General features: G+C 35.2%; 1 protein-coding gene across 15 annotated transcripts in view; it reads left to right on the forward strand.

Annotated features, from left to right (window-relative positions):
• ZNF236 (zinc finger protein 236) overlaps positions 1-22026 on the forward strand; it is a 78420-nt gene that overhangs the window by 45370 nt on the left and 11024 nt on the right. For 9 of the 15 annotated variants that reach the window (XR_003990889.1, XM_030482229.1, XM_030482263.1 and 6 more), the window contains 16 exons: positions 349-609; positions 826-1076; positions 1545-1646; positions 6459-6610; positions 7743-7849; positions 7943-8094; positions 8206-8418; positions 8931-9210; positions 9663-9766; positions 14513-14878; positions 15418-15563; positions 16518-16761; positions 17062-17241; positions 18488-18640; positions 19943-20133; positions 21796-21927. Coding sequence is in view for 14 of the 15 variants with exons in the window: in XM_030482229.1 (XP_030338089.1) it covers positions 349-609; positions 826-1076; positions 1545-1646; positions 6459-6610; positions 7743-7849; positions 7943-8094; positions 8206-8418; positions 8931-9210; positions 9663-9766; positions 14513-14878; positions 15418-15563; positions 16518-16761; positions 17062-17241; positions 18488-18640; positions 19943-20133; positions 21796-21927 (3034 nt within the window). In the remaining variant the exon portion in view is untranslated. The remainder of the gene's footprint in view (positions 1-348; positions 610-825; positions 1077-1544; positions 1647-6458; positions 6611-7742; positions 7850-7942; positions 8095-8205; positions 8419-8930; positions 9211-9662; positions 9767-14512; positions 14879-15417; positions 15564-16517; positions 16762-17061; positions 17242-18487; positions 18641-19942; positions 20134-21795; positions 21928-22026) is intronic. The other 6 variants (XM_030482171.1, XM_030482217.1, XM_030482189.1 and 3 more) reach the window with 5 other exon arrangements.

Genomic DNA, 22026 nt, shown 5'->3' on the forward strand with positions numbered 1-22026 from the left:
AGTCTGAAGACCTAGTATATTATCTGGCATGGAAAAAATCATCCCAAATGTTTTAATTAGGGCAAAGTATGATCAGAGAAGGAGACTGGACTGTAGAACATAATTAAAACTGTCAGACAGTATTGCCTTGGACATGCTTCTGACTAGCATCACAGTCCTGCTAGTGATGATATGCAGGTTGTTTATAATTTATTAAAGCTTTAATTTCTGGATTTTCTTAACTGAGTTTTTTTCCATCCATACAGCAGTCTTTATTTGGTTTATTTTGCTAATTTTAAAATTAGTCTTTTAATAACTTCATAAATCAAAATTTTAAATCTACTTTAACTTCTGCTTTCTCTTAAAAAGGTCACATACTGGTGAAAAGCCATTTAAGTGCTCTCAGTGTGGAAGAGGTTTTGTGTCAGCTGGAGTTCTGAAAGCACATATTAGAACACACACTGGATTGAAAGCTTTTAAGTGTCTTATATGCAACGGGGCCTTCACTACTGGTGGTAGCCTCAGGCGACATATGGGGATCCATAATGACCTTCGACCATATATGTGTCCGTATTGTCAAAAAACATTCAAAACATCACTAAACTGTAAAAAACACATGAAGACTCATAGGTATGTTTACAGTGTATTTCAGTACTCCTTCCTTAAAAACTTGGAATTGCTCTGTAGCAAATGCTGATAGTTGAATAAGGATGTTTATAGGTACCAAACACTTAGGTAGCTCCAAAGGTAGAATAAATTATGGTGTAAAATAGAAATTTATTCATGTAAATAGTTAGGATAACTGTCTTAACTGAAGCCATAAAAAGGCCTTATCTTTTTTTGCAGATATGAACTTGCACAGCAACTTCAGCAGCATGAACAGTCTGCCTCAATAGATGATTCTACAGTAGATCAGCAGAGCATTCATGTTTCTACACAGATGCAAGTGGAGATTGAAAGTGATGAGCTACAGCAGTCAGAAGCTGTCGCAACAGATCAGCAGGCTATTTTAGAGTTAGACCAACAGCCAGTAGTAGGCACTGAAGAAACAGCACTAGAACAACAATTGGCTGATCAGCCTTTAGAACAAGATGAGGGTGAGTATTTAAAATACGATAGGTTTATAATGAGGTGGTTTACAAGTTCTCAAATAACAAGTTCTCAAATTAGCCTAGTTTCATAAATTGCAATACAATGCAAGAGAACAATTAGGAAAATAGAGTAAAAACTACCTACTTAAAGTATATTGTACAATTTCTTTCTTTTATTGGTGTTTAAGTTTGCTGTTAAAAATATAAAGACTATTGAAGGTTTGCACCATTTAGTGTGTAACAAGTTAATAAGTACTACAGAGGAATATAAATAAAGACTATAATGAGCAAAGATTTAAATAACTACTCAGCTAACTTTTTAAAATTAATTTTAATGCAGTAAAAATTCAAATGACTCTAAAATGCAGGTTTTTGAGAACAACTGAATTGTGCAGATAATACAGTTAATGACATAATTTTTTCTTGATATTTTTTCCTTCTTTTCTTTTCTGCCCCCCCCCTTCCCCATTTCAGATAGATTTGTGACATCCCAGCATGCTTTACAGGAAAACATCACTCAGTTTGAACAGCAAGCTATAACTCAGCAGCCATTTGATCAACAGGGCTTATCACAAGGTTAGTAATAAATAAAGGTTTCTAAAGAGATTTTTATAAATCTGGCTTTACAGCATAGTTATCAAAACGTTTCAAAAGCAAGCATCCACAGTCAGACTAACTGCAATGCAGAGAACTTGCAAAAACTGTTTTTTAAATTAGTTTTGAAACTGTATTTTGTAGAATATGTTGAATACTTAAACATAAATAGATTTTGCTCTTATGAGATGATGTTTAGTCATTACAGAACAAGGTTTATAGTTATTTCATATCGGCATTTCATATTCTTTCCTTAACTGTGTTTGAAATTGCTGTGGCAGTAGGCAGTTTACACAACTTTCCCCCTAAGTATACATCCTTTTGTATTTTATAATGCTACATAAGTAATGAATTAAGATATTGTAAACATTTGGAAACTTTTCTCCCTACAAAATACTGAAAAATGTGTAAGGCTTATGTAGCTTGCAGAGAATGAAGAGATGACTGTTCCTTTTGCTTTTCACAGATGGATTTCTTAAGTTGTTTGATATGAAGCTGCTAGTTTTTTGTGTGTGGTTTGTTGGGGTTTTTTTTGTTTGTTTGTTTATTTTGGGGGGGGGACAGGGCAAGGAAGGGGGCTTTGTTCAAGGGCATTTCTCACTGTCTGACCAGTTGATCTCTTTCTCCGTGTTTCTGACTCTAGCAAATAGGTGCATGCTTATGTAACTGATGAACCAGTAACTGGTATTCTGTCTACTTAAACTTCTCTGTTCTTGATTTCATTCCCTGTTTGATTGGGTAGGGTCTTTTGTAAAAACGTAATTGACTGTCATAAGTTGCAAGACGCTGTGAATGAACAGTATAATTTGCTGCTGATTCTAATTCTCTAGGTTGTGCTGCTTTGTATGTAACTGAGGTAAAAAACATAAAACTCTCTGCCTTCATTAAACAAGACTGAACCTGGTCGTGTTAAAACCCCATGGATTGCTTTCATTGGTTAGCTTTTACAGTTTTCCAAACGAATCAGAAGAGACTACAAGAAAAAAAAGTGCAGTTTTTCACTCTGTTTCTCTCAAGAGTGGGTTGTGGGTTTTGTTGGATTTTTATGGCTCCTTCGAATTCGAAAATCCAATATATAAACCTTGTTTTGTTATCTTATTTAGACTTCAGTTTCTATGTATGTGTATCTTCTCCATTAAATAACTGTTGAATACTGGGTGATTTCTTGGGAAGGGAGGAGACTGTTCTAGATCTCACAAAACAATTCTTTCATCATCAGAAATCTAGGCTGATCATCGATACATTCTAAAATTGGTACAAAGAATCAGAACATTTGTGGTGTGTGGTTTTGTTTTTTAAAGTCTCATTTGTATAAGATGTCTCCTATTCTACTTGGAATCTCATCCACAGATTCCCAACTCTTTGAAGTTTCCTTGAAGATCCTGGAGCCCTTCAAAATTTTTGAATTTCAGGTAGGTAAGCATTTGCGCGGATGCATGCGTTAAATTGGTCGACCCTCTCCCTATGTCTGCATCTGTGCTTCATGCTCCTAATTTCTTTTTCCTATCAGCTAGGTAGAACATTCAAGCTTAAAACACTGTATCTTTTTTATCCTTAATATTTTTAGGCTGTATTCTTGTTAAAATATTTTGACTCAGTGTTTATTAATAAAACAATGTAGGAGTTTTAAAAAATCTTCAATAGGTTTATTTTTCTTTCTTCTGTTTTTAAGGAAAAAAAAAAAAAAGAAAATCTTTTCATTCCAGACAGATGAGGCTGATCTCTAGATCTGCACAGACCTGTCAGAATTTTGTTTATTCTTTCAGGTTTGTTTGTAATACTTCTACAGAATTTCTGGTTTGTTCAGATAGATTTTGATATGTTCAGACTTGTAAAGAAGGGCAGATCTCGTGAAGGTGCTGCTGTATCATAATCTATTATTCATTTGAGCTAGATTTGAAAACTGGGAAGAAGGGCTTGTGTTCTTTGTAGTTTACATATTCAGGTATCTTCATTTGAAGACCTTTTAGTGAAGTCAGAACGACCAAATGGACCTTTTATCAGAAAATGTCTTTGAGTTATTGAATTACCATCTGTCAACAGATATGTTTTCATATAGATTGTCTTCCTTTTAAAGTCTCCCTGTAAGCATGGTTGAATGTTAATAATTAGTTAGTGGTGATAGGGAAAATGATCTTGAAAAACTATAAGAAATCCAAATACTGTTACTCTTTAGCCCATACAAATATACCCTTGCCATCAGACTGCTGGGTTGTTTGGGGTTTTTTTCCTAAGAAGTTGATCTGCAATCTCAGGACTCGGAATTCCAGTTCTTTCAGTCACTGCTTACACATTGATTCAGCTGGGTCTAAAAGTTGCCTAGGAGGCAAAGCTGCAGAACATTGAATTGCTAGTGACTGACCTTCACTGGGATACATATAGATATGTTTCTAATGTTAGAAGTCAAATGATCTGTCAGTGAAGACTTCCAAGTTTGTCTGTCAGCTACCATACTGTTTTCTCATTCTCATGTTCCAAGACATACCTTTCCACTAGTAAACTGATTTGCAGAGTAATCTATATTTTTAGTATGCTTTGTTAATGTAGAAAAGAATAGGTTGGGTGGTGTCCTAAAGGCCAGGAAAAACAAGCAATGCAAATGATTGTACTGAAATAACACAAAATCCAATTGCAAGTTTACGGGACTTTGTAGTAAAAGACTCACCTTATTATACAGAGCTTAAGATGCTCTCTGTTCTTTGAAAGTTAACCAAAAGCTTCTGAGAAACAATATATAATGATGAAAACAAGAGCAGAAAATGAAGTTACTGAAATGTATTTTTATCTCTCTCAGACTAAATGTCCGATTTTTTGTGTTTGGTTTAGGTTTTTTTAATGCTGTACTGTAGAAATAGTATGCTGGTACCAAATTCTTTTAGCATGCTCAAAATTGTCAGATCATTTTAAAATTTGAATGGAAATTGACCTTCATACTAGGTATTGAGCAAAATGGGGAAGCACCATGTACATGCTTGTTACGGCATTGGTTTATATTTATTCCAGAACTACTTTTAGAAGTAGTATTTCTTTCTTCAGTTTGCCCCAAATACCTCTAAATTCAGATTTTTTTCTTCGGAGCATTTTGTTGCATGAGCCTGGGAAATTTTTCAGGATGTCAATAATTGCTTTTATTGAAACACAGTGAAGTAAACAGGTCATGGTACAGTAACTTCTTTTTTCCTCCTTAGCTAGTAAAAATTACTTAAGAGTTGGAAAATTGCCATTTTTTAGATAGCTGTTTCTTTGTACGTTTAATGGTTACGTCCATTTTTTTACATAGGGGATGGAAGTAATATCATTTCCTGCTTTAGTTTCTTGAGGCTTGGTTTTCTGTGTTCTCATCAAGTGTAGTGTGAATACCATTCTTCCATAAAGGTGCTTCTAAAATGCATTTGAAAACAGAAATTAGCAGCCCTCTTGTCACAGTAAAGCTTTACATCACTATTCTTCAGGCTACTTTTTTGATTTTGTCATTTCACTAAGAGTAATTGAGGTGCAAGGTTCAACTTGTTGAATCTTTACTTCTTGTAATCTTGGTAGTTCTAGGAGACAAAATAATACACAAGTTGCAGCATTAGGATAAATGACAGCCTGACTAATAGTGCTTTCAAAATTTGTTTACGTTTGTTGGTTTTCATTCTGTGGTGTAAGCAAGAGCTTACAAGTAGGTTTTTTCCTATATCAGTAACAGTATTCGTCTGCTGTGGAAAGTGTTTTTTGGGAAAATTTGTGCTTAAACTTAACACATCCCAGGTTTTTATATACTGTAATTCAGAATATTCTTTAAGCATTGGTTTTTGGCCTTTGATGCTGTGATCATCTGATGTGGGTTTGTTTCTACCCTGTTTTCATAATCTTCACCCTTTTTGTCCACTAAAGGCAAACTGCACAGAAGTAGTAAAATTGCTGCCCTTATTTTAATTACTCATACTTATGGCTTCATTTTTTTTCCCACATAACATTGGTTAATTTTTTTATTTTTTTTTAAATAGAAGTATTAGAGCTTAGAGGGGTTGATAAAAGAGCACCTCTGATATCATTAAAAACCCCTGCAATTTGAGCTATACTTTCCTGGCTCTGAATCGTTGACACTATCATTTCATTCATTCATTTGTTTAGAAAAGGAGGTGATTAAGATCTGGTATTTCAGAAGAACAAACCCAAATAACATTTCAGGTCTATATACTGGAAATGTGAATAAAAATATATGATTATTTTTTACTTTGCAGTTTGCCTTTGAGAGGCTCTACTTTACTATTATCTAAAGAGTGGGAATATGTGGAGGAGATCCAAAGTAGGAGAAAATGGGGTTACTTTATCAGAAACTGGAGTTCTCCTATTGGGTCATCTCCTCCACTCACCCGCCATCCTCCCCACTGAGCTTTGCATCCTTGTGATCGGCTTTCAGTGTAGTTAAGGGAGCGTGGTACCAACGTGGATAAAGGGAGATGGGTCAACCTGTTTGACACATGCATGCTTACATACAAGAAATTCAAAATTTCAATGGCTCTAAGGTAATTGTGGCACCCCGAAGAAACTTCAAACAGTGTTTTTCTGTGGAGGAGATTTTCCAATAGAATTCCAGCTAATGGTAAGTAGCCCTATTATGCATATTACGTAGATGCCAGAAACATTTGTGTATTTTGACACTCAACAGTGAAGAGTATAAAATAAGTATTACTGTATGGTAATACTACTCAATCTATTTTGAAGGTAGTCTTCAGAAATATGTGGTGTTATTCAAAGTCCAATTCAGTGTGTTTTCCAGGTTTATGACTGTTTGATTTCTGGCAGGTTTTACAGTGAATGATAGCTACAATCAACAGACTCAATTTCCAGCTGTACAGCAGCTGCAGGATTCAAGCACACTTGAATCTCAGGCTCTTTCAACGAGTTATCATCCACCAGCCCTTCTTCAGGTTCCAAATACAGACACTATTAATGTAGTAAGTACTGCTAGAAGGCAGAATTCTGTGTTCAATGATGAGTTTCTTTGAGCTATTTAATTAGTAATTAGGCAAACTTAAAAGTCAGAAAAGTTTTATGGTATCTTTTCTAGATTGCTTGTGTTTAACAGCTGGAAAATCAAAGAGTGGGTGGAGGATAAGTGACCTTGTTACATGTTTCTGAAAAATGAGCTGTACGTTTAGATGCTCTAGCCTTAAAAAAGGATATAATGCTATAAAGTTGGATTGCAAGTCTAAAACTAAGGAAAGGACCTAATGTTATAAAAGAATTTTACATTATTGCACTATATTCTGTCCTAGTTATTGAGTTCCTATGGATACAGATACGATCAAGCAATAAAAATAACATCAAAATGTGTAGTGATTAATCATGGAGCTTGCATATTGCAGTTCATGGTATTCTGTTGTCATTCTCATTTGGTTAGATTTATAGAAGAGCTTAATTGCTAAAAATACAGCTTAAATACAACTTTTTATGATGATAGCAGTACCTAGCATGGTGAACATCTGTAGTAATGTGTTTACCATGATGACCTGAATGAATTATTGTCTTTTCATGCTTGTTTGTAAAGGGTAGATGACAGTCAGAGAACTGAGGTGGATTTTAGGATCTGGAAGAGCCTGCAGGCTTTGGGGTTTTCTTCAGATCTTAAAACATGCTGTCATTCTTGAGGATTATTCTGTCATGGTTTTTGCTTAAAAGAAGAATCTGTTAAAAATACAGTCAAGTCTGTCAGCAACACTGCATTTTTATATGTAGTGTGTGGCTCTGTACTGTTTAAAATGGCTGCTTTGGTGTTAAATTTAACCCCTCAAACACTAGAAAATCTGGAAGACTTGAGACATGACTTTGTCTAGATTCACAGGAAGGTGTAAGTGCAGCATTTTGTCTGTTTCTTCCAATTCGGCAGATGCACATTTTGCTGCTTTCCGTCTCACTATGAAGGAGTGAGATACCATATCGCACTGTTAATTTTTTTGTTTTACAGAAATGTATGAAAGCATAAATTTGATTACTTGTGTTGACTGTAAGTGCTGTAATCTTTATTTGCCTGTTTGTGTGACTTTTAGCATTGTGTTACTGCAATTTACATGAGGCTTTGAATTCTAGACTACCCGCTTGATACAAGATCAGTCATCACAAGAAGAACTTGAATTGCACACCCAACGGCCCCATTTTCTTGAGGATAATGAAGATCAAAGCAAGCGTTCATATAGGTTTGTTATACTTTAGGTTCTGTTACAGAACTTCTTGAATATTTTATGGGTAGTAATTATATGCAATTAATGAAAACAATTTTCTTCTAATAGGTGTGAATATTGCAACAAGGGTTTTAAGAAATCCAGCCATTTGAAACAACATGTACGGTCACATACTGGTGAGAAACCTTATAAATGCCAGCTCTGTGGCCGTGGCTTTGTTTCCTCAGGAGTTCTTAAGTCACATGAGAAGACCCATACAGGTAACAGAGTATACCAGCTCCATATTAGCCTAAGGCACATCTGGGTTTTGTATATGTCCTGTATAAGTAAACTTAAATGGCATGCTACTTATTTGTTTCTGTTACTTTAAGGAGTTAAAGCATTCAGCTGTAGCATTTGCAATACCTCCTTCACAACTAATGGCAGCCTTACCAGGCACATGGCAACTCACATGAGCATGAAGCCTTACAAGTGCCCATTCTGTGATGAAAGCTTTCGAACAACTGTTCACTGCAAAAAACATATGAAAAAACATCAGGCAGTCTCCTCAGCTGTAGCAGCAGCTACAGAAACAGGAGGGGGAGGTAAATTATTTCATTTTTACTCTTACAGTCCTTACTACATAACAAGTACAGATGTTTCAGTGGATTACGTGAATTCTGTAACAGTAGTGTTAAAAATTAGCCTTCCAGCATGGATAATGTCTAATATCCAGAGCCACTGAAATTGCTCTGTTATCTAAATTGTTTAAAGAAGTAAGTTTTCCAGGAGTCTGTCCAGTGTATTCAAGGTATTGTACATTAAATTGTTATTTTAGGGTGTCATGAAAGCAGAACTTTTTTTTTTTTGTGCTGAATTACTTATACCTGTATATAATTACTGTAAAAATCAGAGTTATAAATCCAGCTTTATTTAAAAGAAGTACAGACATGAGGAGTTAGACCTCTGAAAGAGATTTGGGTCCAAGCACGTAATGTAGTGGCCACGTGTTTGTTATTAAACCCTACTATTTTTGTCATTTCAGCTGACAGATTAAACTAAACAGACATGTGCTATTTTGTTTTGGGGTTGATTTCCTTTTTTTTTTTTTTTTTAACAGTTCCATGTGAAGATGATGATGAAAACTCTGAAAGAACATCCAGAAAATCTCGTCCTGGTGTCATAACTTTTACAGAAGAAGAAACAGCAGAACTGGCGAAGATTAGGCCTCGAGAAACTGCCACTGTCTCAGAAAAAGTTCTTGTCCAGTCTGCTGCAGAGAAAGACAGAATCAGTGAGATCAAAGATAAGCAAGCAGAGCTGGAAGCCGAGCCCAAATATGCCAACTGTTGTAGTTATTGCCCCAAGAGCTTTAAAAAACCCAGTGATTTAGTCAGGTAAGGAATGGAAATGTTTTGTGTATTTTCAATTTTCTAAATTGTTCTCCAGTAACTTAGCAGTAACAGTTTCATGTAACATTTTATGCCTAAGCTAAAGTTTGACTTTTACCTATATATGTTTTTTCAGAATGGTCTAAAGGTATGTTTCACAATATTACATATTCTGACTATGACTAAACCAGTCTTTTCATGTTTCTTTTCCTGCAGTATTAAAATGATTATTATGAAGTTTTAGACTCAGTTACTTTTTCTTGCTATAGGACTTGCATGTAAAAACATGTAAAAATCAGTTTGAAAAAAGGCAAATGCTTAAGTCATCGTCTTTATTAGTTCTGCTTAATGTAATGTTAATATAAGTATTCAATTCTAAAATTAGTAAGGTACAAAATAAATCTACAAACTGACATAAAAGTAGAAATTCACATATACATGTATTCTGGAATTACTAGGCATGTTCGTATCCATACTGGAGAGAAGCCGTATAAGTGTGAAGAATGTGGGAAGAGTTTCACTGTAAAATCCACTCTGGATTGTCATGTTAAGACACACACAGGTCAGTAAGATTTTGAATGTCTTTGTTTAGGAACTGGTTACTTTCTCGACCAGCTGTTTTAACTAAAGTTTTTGCAAGGAATGCTATGTTTCACTGTGATCTGGGAAATGGCACTATGAGTGGCAGTGTTAGATGAAATTTGGTACTTCTGTCATCATCAAAGGAGTCATATTATGATACTGAATAAACCATATTGTTACAGCCTTCTGCATTGGTAGCATTACAAAGCAGCCATAGTCTTAGCTCATGGAAAAACTATGTGTGCATCTGTATAATATTTTAATTTCAGATCTGCTGTAGCATTGCAATGATTTTCCTGAACAAGAGCGTGAAGTTGAAGGAATTTAAAAAATTTTAAATGTTACTGTTTGTGCTGCTAAGTAAATTGAAAAATGAGAGTACAAAAAATGTAAGCTGGCTTACATCTGGCTGTTTGAATCGTGCATGTTGAATATAAAAACCAAACTTCTGCAATATTTAAGTTTTTATAGTAGTTTCTTTGTATTCCTGAGAGGTCCAATTTTTATTATTAGTATTTTTCAAGCCCAATTTTCTGTAAATTTGAATCATAGAATCATAGAATAGTTAGAGTTGAAAAGGACCTTAACATCATCTAGTTCCAACCCCCCTGCCATGGGTAAGGACACCTTGCACTAGACCATGTTGCCCAAGGCTCCGTCCAACCTGGCCTTGAACACTGCCAGGGATGGAGCATTCACAACTTCCTTGGGCAACCCATTCCAGTGCCTCACCACCCTCACAGTAAAGAACTTCTTCCTTATATCTAATCTAAACTTCCCATGTTTAAGTTTGAACCTATTACCCCTTGTCCTACCACTACAGTCCCTGATGAAGAGTCCCTCCCCAGCATCCTTATAGGCCCCCTTCAGATACTGGAAGGCTGCTCTGAGGTCTCCACGCAGCCTTCTCTTCTCCAGGCTGAACAGCCCCAACTCTCTCAGCCTGTCTTCATACGGGAGGTGCTCCAGCCCTCCTGTCATCCTCGTGGCCCTCCTCTGGACTCGCTCCAACAGCTCCATGTCCTTTTTATGTTGAGGACACCAGAACTGTACGCAGTACTTCAAGTGAGGTCTCAAAATACTCCAAGTGAGTAAAACAAACTCTTTAATATTTGTTTTCTTCTTACCATTGAACTTCTGTAATAAAGTTCAATAAACCAATCCTGAACTAATTAGTTTCTAAAACAGCCTACAGTTTTGCTGTGGTGCATTATAAGCTTTTTTAAAAAATGCAAAAAAAGATAGAAAGCTTTTAATGCTGTAATATATAATTATTTTGCACATGGAAGCTCCCTCTCCAATTCCAGCGTATTTGTACTTTCTACTGTTGTTTAGTAAGAAATGCTACTCTTGTGTGTTATACCACTTCTCTGTGTAATTTAGTATCTTGTCTTAGACAGTAGTAGATGCTAAGGATAATGAAAAGAACAAAGCAGGGATTTGATCATGCTCCTCCAGGTTCAAGCAGTTTGCAAGTTGTGGGACTCTCAACTAGAAATTGTACATTTTTGGTCACTACCTTTAATGGAATATTTTATATTACTTTTACCTAGTCGTTTTCTGAACCTAGAAGAACTAAGTGAAACTGAGTGGCTTCCAGTAGATCAAGCAGTAATAATTCCTTGGTTCAAATTTGTTTTTCAGGGTGCCATTTGAGTTTGTTCCTGAGTTCTTTTGTTTGAGAAGTAATGGGAAATTGTTCCTAGTTTTTCAAGCTTTTTATTGATTTTATTTTTATTGATTTTGCACACTTTTTAATAATATAAAACAGCGCTTTGTAAATTATTATTTCAATATCTTTAACAGATTTTTCCAACCTGTTGTTCAGCCTCTTTTCCACATTATATAGAATTTTGACTACCTTGGGTCTTCACTCACATGCTTAATAGAACTCCCTTGCTGACTTCCAGCCTTGTGAAATTTTTCCATGTAATCCTACCTTTTGTTTTCAGTCTTGTAACTATTTTCTTTAATTCATGAAAGGACTCTTCCGTTTCATCCTGTGACAACAGTTGTTTTATGGTCCTTTCATATAAAACCGGTATAAAACTCCAAAAATCCAGATACAGTCTTGTCGGTGAAAATCTAGTGTCCTTCAAAGAGCTGTCATGCATTTGTGAAGTGTAATTTTCACTACAAAGCTACATTTGATCATGTGGGGTTTTGGGGGTTTTTTTCCATTTTCTTTCATAATTGGGCTAGCTTTTGTTGGATTAACATGAAGTTTAACTGGTGTGCAGTTTCTCCAGTTGAGCCCAGATTGCTTTCCAGAAGGCCATTTTAATCTGTGGGCAAAGACCTACAGCTCATAGTTCATTGGTTTTATGCTGAGCCATACTTACTTTATTTAAATGAGCAATTAAAAAAAAAAAAAAAAACAAAAACAGTGTGATTGTCTGTGATTGTCTGTCTCCTAACAACAGTTCTGTTTGAAAAGCTACTCTGCTTCTGTTGCCTGGATAGGAACTACCTGCCTTCATCTGTAATAAACACTGATGCAAAGAATTAGTTTGAGATTCTAATATAGCTTCTATTATATCTCCACCTTTCAAATGAGCAGGCTGGCTGGAAGATTTTTTGTGAGATATATGGTTATATGATATGTATGAGAGATCATAAATGAGATACGATCTTTAAGGCCCCTGCCAACCCAAACCATTCTATGATTCTCTGGTTCTTTGGCTGAATATTTAGCTTGTGTATCCTGATGTAGCATATAGCAGGGTAACTGAAGTCACACAGTATTGTATTTCTGCTTTCATTACTTTAATTTCCCTTGTATGTAACAGCTCTTGTTAATGTTTTTCTTGGGAAGTCAGTAATATGGCATAATTGTAGATGCAATAAAACACACTTGATTTTACTATATTTGGAAGCAGTGCCGACTTGGCATTTGCCAATCGTGTTTGACTTCTCACCCCAATTTGTGATCATCTTCTCTCCAAGTTTCCCTTGTGGCCACTAACTCCCTGTCCATAGATAGTCTTACATTCCATTTCATCCATCTTTCTTTTTTTTTTTTTTTTTTTTTTTCTTTCCAGATTCCTAGTGTTTATACAGAAAGCCCAAGAGTCAGGTCATAATCTAATCTGATTGATTGAATATTTTAATGCTCTGTTTAAACAGGACTTCAGATGTTCATTTTGTTCCTCACTGTTTTTTTTTTTTTTTGGTTTTTTGTTTTTTTTTTTTGTTTTTTTTTGGTTTTGGTTGTTTTGTTTTTTGTTTTTGTTTTTTTGTTTTTGTTTGTTTTTTGTTTTTTTTTTTTTTGTGAACTTTTCTTTCTCTCTCTGTATGTCCTGTGTCATCCATCCATCCCTCCCCTCCTTCCTCCCAGTGCATATCTTTTTGGTTTAATGGGAAGCACTGCTACATGGTTTTCTTTGTGGTAATCTGTGATAGACAGCTGTGCTGCAGGCCAGATCCCAATTGTTTTACTGATTCCTGTTATTCTTGGGCTCTCTCTTCTCCATTATTTGTCAGAGGTTTCCTTGGTTTTGTTAAACAAAAAGTGACAACAGTGTTAGGGTTTTGTAAGCCAAATCTGTAATCTGAAGCAGGCTGAATTGTAAGTCAGGAATTTGATGAGATATTCTTCATTATAAATGGAAACTAAAACTGAATAGCAGGAATCGTAAGTGCACATTGGTTTTGTGACTTCTTTACCAACTGTGACTGACATCACCAGAATACAGTGGTGCATTCTGATCTAGAAGTTGAGTCAACTTTGTTTCAGGGTTGATCTAATGATTTGCCACGTAAAAAGGATAACTTAGTCACAGTTAGGACTAGGTTTTTGGGTTTTTGTTGTTTTGGGTTTTTTTAATGTATTTTTCCATCACAGCTATAGAGAAGTTTTGATTTTATTCTTTGGTAAGGCAGCTATACAAAATACATTGATTTCTTTCCCTTGTTTATCCAGAAGTAATATTGTGCTGGAAGGCCAGGGAATTTCAGGAATTACCATGGAGTTTCTGCTGCAGTGGCATGTTTTCTGCCAGATATTTACATTATGCTTCATGTGAATTGTACAACTGCACATATGGTTAATGAAACAAACTCTATAGTTAACTGTTTTTATTTCTAGTACATTAGAAATTCCATCTGAGACCAAGGGGGTTTTTTTCCAAATGTTATGCAATCTGAAAGAGAGCAGAGGAAGGACCGTATGTGTATAGACCAGAATTCAGAACTTTTAGATTACTTCAGGGTGATTGGTATTTTGGTTTAGAATATTATCTCACTTATAAATTTTATTCATTTTCTACTTGTAATCCATTAATACTAGTCAGTATCGAGATAAAGGCTGAAACAGAAGAATAAGCTGCTGGAATTAAAAAGGAAACGAGTGGCTAAGTAAGGAAAATCCAAATGCTGAAGAGGTCAGGATAAAACTTTTGATTCCAGTTTTATGAGCTGTGTAGTTGGAATAACTTGATTAGTCAGGAAGGTGAGGTGATGAGGAAGGCAGGTGACCAAATAAGATTCTGCAGAAAAGTTTTAACAACATAATTGATTTTTAGAAATAGGAAAAAATTAAGATACCATTAATTGAGATCCTTAATTAATTTGAAAAGCAGTCAAAATTATAAAGGAAAAGGCTAGTTACTTCAAATCTATTCTGTTCAAATTAGTTTAGAATCTGGATTTTTGTAAACTGTCAGTACAGTGCTATTGATTTTTAGAGATTTTATCACTTACCTTTCTGTTTTTGAAACTTTTCCAGGCCAGAAGCTCTTCAGTTGTCATGTATGCAGTAATTCTTTTTCTACAAAAGGGAGTCTAAAAGTACACATGCGTCTGCATACAGGAGCAAAGCCCTTTAAATGTCCACACTGTGATTTACGGTTTCGTACTTCAGGGCGCAGAAAAACCCACATACAGTGTCATTATAAACCAGAGGCAAAAAAAGTTAGGAAGCCTGTTGCACGTACTTCAGCTGAGGGACTACAACCAGTCAATCTTCTTAATTCATCCTCAACAGACCCTAATGTTTTCATCATGAATAACTCTGTTTTGACGAATCAGTTTGATCAAAATTTACTTCAGCAAGGACTTGTGGGCCAGGCTATCCTGCCTGCTTCAGTGTCAGGTAAAAATGGATGACTTTTTGTTGGTGGTGTTGAGATCAAGTATTGAACATTGCTTTTAATTACAGTTCAGAAAATTATGCCAAACGCTACTTGCCAAACAGGTAAGATTTGTACTGAATTCGTGATTTGATGCATGGTGGTGACACAGAAATACACAGAAATGTTTTCATTTAAGAATGAAGGAAAAATGTGTGCAGTTCACCTGAAAAGATCTCTTCAGTTCTGCAGCGGTGTTACACTGCAGAAAGGAAGAAAATACAGACAACAAGTAGCTGGAGTACTGATAATCCACTACTCTGGAATTCAGCTACTCTGGAGTGGTTCTTGTTTTTTAAGTGCTTAAATAATAACAATTCTTAAATTACTTAAAATTTATGAAGCTTTAAAATAGGCAATCATCTACTTCAGATTATTTTTCTTGGCATAAATAAATATGTGTGTGTATAGCTTTTATATTGATTTAACTTATAAACAAGCTAAAAGAGGCAGTCAGTAACAATATAGAAAAACATTATAATATAACTGTTTTCTTTGGTAGCTGGAGGTGACTTAACTGTGTCCTTGACAGATGGTAGCTTGGCCACTCTTGAAGGAATACAGTTACAACTTGCTGCTAATCTGGTTGGACAAAATGTTCAAATTTCTGGAATAGATGCCACCAGTATTAACAACATAACATTACAGGTAGGTTGTTCACAGTTTCTTGCTTTTAATTTTATAGAATCACTTTGAGAGTTGAAGGAAGTTTTAAGGAGCATGCATAATTCTGGAAGATTCCCTTTCAGTGAGGCATGCAGCAATACCATGCTCTATCAGTTGTACCATGTTAGAAGACCTAAAGAATAGCTGCACAGTGGGTTTTTTTTTCTGATTGGTTTCTTTCTTTTTCATTTTTTCAGGTTTGGTTGGTTTTGGGGTTTTTTTGGCAGATTGCTTTTAAAATCTCTATTTTTTTTTCTTTTAATTGCATTTTGTCTTTTCACTTCAAAAGCAGTTTAGGCTCCCCACCAAGCCCCCAAAAGAAACCTCCCGTGGAAACAATCAAACCCAAATTATTGCACAGAATGTTCTTTTCCTTATAATCAGACACCTGCTTTATTTGGCAAGCTTTTATAAGCTCTTAATATTTGGATTTACAATTGAAATTCCTATTGAGCTTGTAAAGTGAATGACAGAAAAAGGTGAGATAATTACACCTAAAATCTTGTATTTGAAATGATATGAAAGAATGATTTTCATGAACTTGGTTGTGCTCCATGCATTTTCACTTTCAAAGACCCGAAGACAGTGATAAGCATTACGTGCAGAAATAAGACAGTACAGAATGCCAGCAGTGTGGGTACCTGGTGCCAAGCATGCTCACATGTAACTGGGATTATGATTTTCCTAACATTTTGCTGAGGGAAGGGAAGGAAGAATCTGGAGGAAACTGACTAGGCTGCTTACATAGTGACTTTGAAGAGTGGCTATATACAGACTCTTGAAAAATAATTTAAGTTTAAAATAGTTATTTAAAAAGTCTAAATATTATACATACTCTACATGCAGTAAATATGAGTTCTGAATTTATGTTAAGGATATTCACTTAACCTGTATCTCTTAACTTCAGATTGATCAGACTGAAAACTTGCTTTCCAGATCGATCCAAGTATTCTACAGCAGACGTTACAGCAGAGTAATTTACTTGCTCAGCAGCTGACTGGAGATCCCAATATGGCTCCACAGAACTCCTCCCTCCAGGCAACAGAGAATGCAGTGCCGGCTAATGTGGTTATTCAGCCTTTATCAGGCCTGTCTTTGCAGCCCACAGTAACATCATCTGCTAACATGACAATAGGATCCCTATCTGAGCAAGAGTCTGTGCTGACAACCAGTGCTAGTGGTAAGCAGTGTCACTAATTCTGTCGGGCTTTGAATTTCTTAGTTTTACCTACGGTATTACCCACAGTGAGAAAATCAATACAGAATCTTTTTTTCTGAAGATCTTAAATTGTTTGCATATCCAATTTATTCTTTTACAGGTTATTCTTTAGAGTACAAGTTCTAGCATCTTTCGTTGGCTTCTTTTGTGTTTTATTGTAGATTAGAAAATGACGTATGACTTGCTTTAAAAGGTTGTGTTTACTATAATGAAAGGATCTTTATGGTTTGTTTTTTTTTGGTTCTACCCACTTACATATAGGTGCACAGGACATCTCTCAAGTCATGACTTCACAGGGTATGGTATCATCTTCAAATGGACAACATGAGATCATGTTGACCATAAATAATTCCAGTTTGAGTCAAGTTCTAGCTCATGCTTCAGGTTCTACTACTACAAGCTCATCAGGAAGTCCTCAAGAAATCACTCTTACAATATCAGGTTGGTATTTTTAATGATCTTTAATGGTACCAGATCTGCATTTTATAAGGTAACTGTACAGTAGCATTTGAGGGTATTTTCGCAGTCCACAGCTTTCCTATGGTGGGGTTTTTTTTTTGGGTTTTGTTTTTTTTTTCTTTAAGTATTCATCAGCTTTAAAAGGTACTCCTTAAATTTGCTTTTGAAAACCAAATACATTTGCTTTGAGGATACGTTAGATTGGTTTCCTATTTATTCATGGTCTTGAGCCAACAGATAGTTATCTTAATGGCAAAGCCCATATAACTAGTTCTTGCCTCCTTGCTGTGTTCATCTGGGGTAGTGCAACTCCTGGGTAGTCCTAGGAGATGAACAAGCAGAGCGAGCACTGGGGATGGGTTTAATCAGTTTTCTTTAAATACCTGTGGAATCATGTTCTAACAGATGTTCTGATCTTTCTTTGAAGTGTAATTCAAACTTTATAATATGTAGTTAATACTCCAGGTGTCTCTGAATAAGTTTTGACTGACTTTCTTACTGCCTCCAAGAGACTGATCCTCTATATACTATAAATACCTATTTCTCCCAAAGACAGTTTGTATTTTGTATCATAACACTTCTTTAATAGATCCAGTATAATATTTAGTGATTTTATCTTTGTTTTATTTTTTTAAATTTCTTTTCCTTTTTTTCTTCTTCTCTTTTTCTGTTTTCTGTAATGCATTTTAGTGTTTTTAAGTGTCATGATAGTAATGTCAGTGTTAAGGTGTCAGGGTCTCCCACTTATGTTTTTCTGCTTGCTAATAGATGTTCACTATTCTAAGAAAAGTGGAGTATAGGTTTCAGTTTCTGTATGTTATATGCTTGTTGACTGTCCCACAAAATTAGCACCATGTGAAGTGATGTTTTTACAAAAGAGGACATGTCAATGCAATCATTCTCCATATATTAGATCAAAAAAACCCTCCCATATTTTAACCATTAGCTTTTAGTTTGCTAGAGCTTTATAATTTCATGGAGTTGGTGCCTTGAATCTAGATAAGTAAGATCAGTATTTGTCTAAATATTAATAATTTCAGGTATTTCTCTACTTGTTAGTATCTAGATACGTATAATCACATCTGTATTAAAAATTTGAACCTCTGCATAAAAATCTGCATGTGTTTTCTACTTGTATTATTTTATCATCCTTGTTTTATAGTTCTGAGTATAGTAGCAGAATAACATTGAGACATTTCCAGTTATAATAGGACTAATTTGTATTCAGGCCAAGATCTTATTCAGCATAATTCTGGAAGCAGTGATCTGAATAGTGGCTTAAGGCTGACAGCGCCAACCATCAACAGCCAGACAACAGGTGCTACATTAACTATAAGCAACGACCAGCTTCTTTCTCAGGGCACTTCACTAAATACTCCAGGTATGCATACAGTGATTTTCTAATTAAAAATAATAATAATTTTTTTTAAAAGAAATGCTAGACCAGGTAACTATGAAATGGTATAATCTTGCATATTACAATTCAGGAACTGCATGGCTTTATGTGTTTTCTCGCTAGCTTTAAATTGTTATGCCAATTTAAATGAACTTTCCTTCACATAAGAAGACAATGGAAATAGGAAGGCCTATCTAAAAATCAGTACTTTGAGGCAGTTACAGAAATATTGAAGGACTATTTCTATAAATCGGAGGATGAAGAAATCACACATTTGCTGCAAATGTATAAAATATCCTTTATATCAAATTTCCTCTGGTAATCAAATTTTAAGATTTTGAATATGTATATGAATTTCTACCGATATCTGCTTAATATACACACAAACACATGTGTACGTATATAGTTGTTCATACTTTCACCCAGTGCAGCAGGTTGCATTGGTTGCACCGATTGGTTGCAGCAGGTTGCACTAATACAAACTTATTACTGATATGGAAATGAATTTTCCCTATCTTCCTTTTCCTTAGTCTGCCTCCTTTCATGGCTTTCTTTAGCACTCATATACATCTATAAAGCAAATCTGCTTTAATGTCATACTAGAGGAAGCCTACCCCAGAGTATCCTTTAAGATTTGAAGGTTAAGGCATGCTCTTGTGTAATAAATTCATAAAACCAGACAGTGCTATTGTGCCTCTGTATTATTTTCTTATCAGGTGAATCATAAACTTGAGAGCCACAAGGCCTCTAGTCATGTGTTGGAGAATCTATAATAAACTATTATACAGTTGTTATAATCAAACTGTTATGAAATACCTGTTGATAATAAACTGTCCTTTTTTGCTCTTATGGGTTACCAACCATGTTGCAAGGATGTAGGGTGTGACTGTTGAGTTACGGAGTTACTGAATTTTGGGTTTACTGCCATGAGTCAAAAGTGTGTTTCATTGAGAATTCTGTAAGTGGCCAGACCACAGAAATGTGTAACCTCAAACTTCTTCAGGTGTCTTTTCAGCAATGAGTCATCTCCCATGTGTCATGTTACAAAGTTATTGCTTTGCAGTATGATGTCCATCAAGCTCCATTTAGATGTAATTTTTCTGATTTTATCATCTGACTATGACAATTTTTGACACATGATTTTTAACTGATTTATTTCCTTCTAAAAGAGAAAGGCCTAGCAAATGAGAAATAGAAATTAAGTTCAATTAAAGTAAGTTTTCAGCTGACTTTAGGTATGTAATGGATTTATTTTTTTCTTATTTTACTACTTTGCATGTATTCCAGAGCTTAATACAACAGGTGGAACAAACCTTCCTTCAACAACACCCATATCTCAGTCTACAGTTTCTGCTCAGAATTTGGTAATGTCTTCATCAGGAGTTGGAGGAGATGGTAGTGTCACCTTGACTCTTGCTGACACTCAGGGAATGTTGTCAGGTGGTCTTGATGCAGTTACACTTAATATCACTTCACAGGTAAGAAAAGCTTTTCTGAACTGACAGATAAACTAATGTCACTGACTTACAGCACAGGAATCAGAGATCTTGCTTAGAAAATAATTTTGTCCTGTAAATACATAGTGTTTGAAAATTCAGTTAACTTTCCTTCTTTCTGCCAACAGTGTGTGCACACTGGCATGTAGAAGCATAAACTATTTAAACAGAAATAAAGGTAAATTTAGCAGGTTTCTTTTTTAGCAATAAACAGATAGGTTCTACTTTTTCAAATGTTGTTTGAGATCAGTTTTAGTGATAAACTAAACTGCATTGTACTTCATCATCACTATTCAGGAATACAGCGAAATACTCCTAATCTTTTTGTTGCTTAATGTGGTAAATTTTCCTTCTTGTGAACATGATAGTTGAAGAGCAGATGCAACAGTTCCTTTCACAACAAATAACAGGACAGAATCTAAATTAAGTTGACTCTCTTTAAAAACAGGTAGTGTTATAAGAAATTTTATAAGAACAGTGTAGTATGGACTATCATCTGCCCAGTAGCTTTAGCATTAGTTTTATTTTTATCATGATTTAAGATTTTTTTTGGTGTCATCAAGAGCCAGAGACATGTTGGTAAGTAGGATGTGTAGAATGGGGAGGAAAAAACCCAAACAGATCCAAACAATAAATAATATTAAAAGACTAGAAAGTGAAAATTTAGGGTCATTGTGCGGTTGGCATTTCGGTGTAGATTTTGCATCTGAAAACTTGGGCTGTTTCTTCTTCTTCTTGGCTTAACTAGGTTTAGATTGATTTTTACTTACTTTTTGACTTGAATTAAAATGTGTAAATGTATGTAAATGAAAGACTATTTGTCAGGCATATGGTCTGATTAAACCTCGAGAAACAGAGTCTGTGAGGATGGTTATATGCTTCCTTCTGCAGTTTTGCTGTGGGGAAGGGAAGAAAAGACTTCTTAAATAGTCTTATGACACATTTGTGATTTCTGGCATCATAGAGTAACAAAGCAACATGTGATTTCATTTCGGACTTTGTAATAATTTAAGCAATTATATTTAGCAGTGTTGATGTTTATTAATAAGACGCTATGCCTAATGTTAAGGCAGGCATAAATAAAAATGAAACCTTGCTTTGGGCACTATGCAAACACAGTCTACATTGCAGGAATTGTGATGAACAGACAGGTGGTACATAAAGGTACTGTATTTCTTAGGGAAATTGAAGAGTCTTCAACAGTAATGTAGAAATAGAAGTAGTAGTATGGTATTAGTATATCTAAAGTAGTAATTTTGTATCTTACTTTCATGTGGTTTGGAAGTAGGTATAATGAAGAGATTTTTAAACAGGAGAATATTGTGGGAAGACCACTCAGGAAAGCAGAATATAAGAGGGTGTCAGCTGGAGAGACAAGGACAAGGGAATGCTGAAACATTTATGCAAGTTTATGCAAGGCTGAATCTCTGCTCTGACAGACTTGCAGCAGTTGCCCTTACGTTGTTTGACTTAAAATGAAAGGAGAAAATGAGAGAAAACTAGCATTTATTCAGATAGGGTTCTGGAATGGTCTTGTTCAAAAAAATAAAGTACTTTTGAGATATAAAAATAATTTACATGACTACAGCTAGCTGTTTAAACATAGTTATTCTACTTGCTTTTTTTTTCTGCCCTCTTTGACAGGGTCAGCAGTTTCCTGCTATACTCACAGATTCCAGTCTCGCTAGCCAAAGTGGGTCAGGCTCACAGCAAGTCATACTGGTGAGCCATACATCCCATTCAGCATCTGCAAACTCTGATGAAATAACCTATCAGGTAGATAAAATGTATTTCTGTACATTTTGTGGGTAAAGGTCATTATTTAATCAAAATACTGGAATGATTCCTCTATATTCTGAAGCAGGAAGGTTGATG

The sequence above is a fragment of the Strigops habroptila genome, chromosome 1 (genome assembly GCF_004027225.2).
Source record: "Strigops habroptila isolate Jane chromosome 1, bStrHab1.2.pri, whole genome shotgun sequence".
Classification (NCBI taxonomy): Eukaryota; Metazoa; Chordata; class Aves; order Psittaciformes; family Psittacidae; genus Strigops; species Strigops habroptila.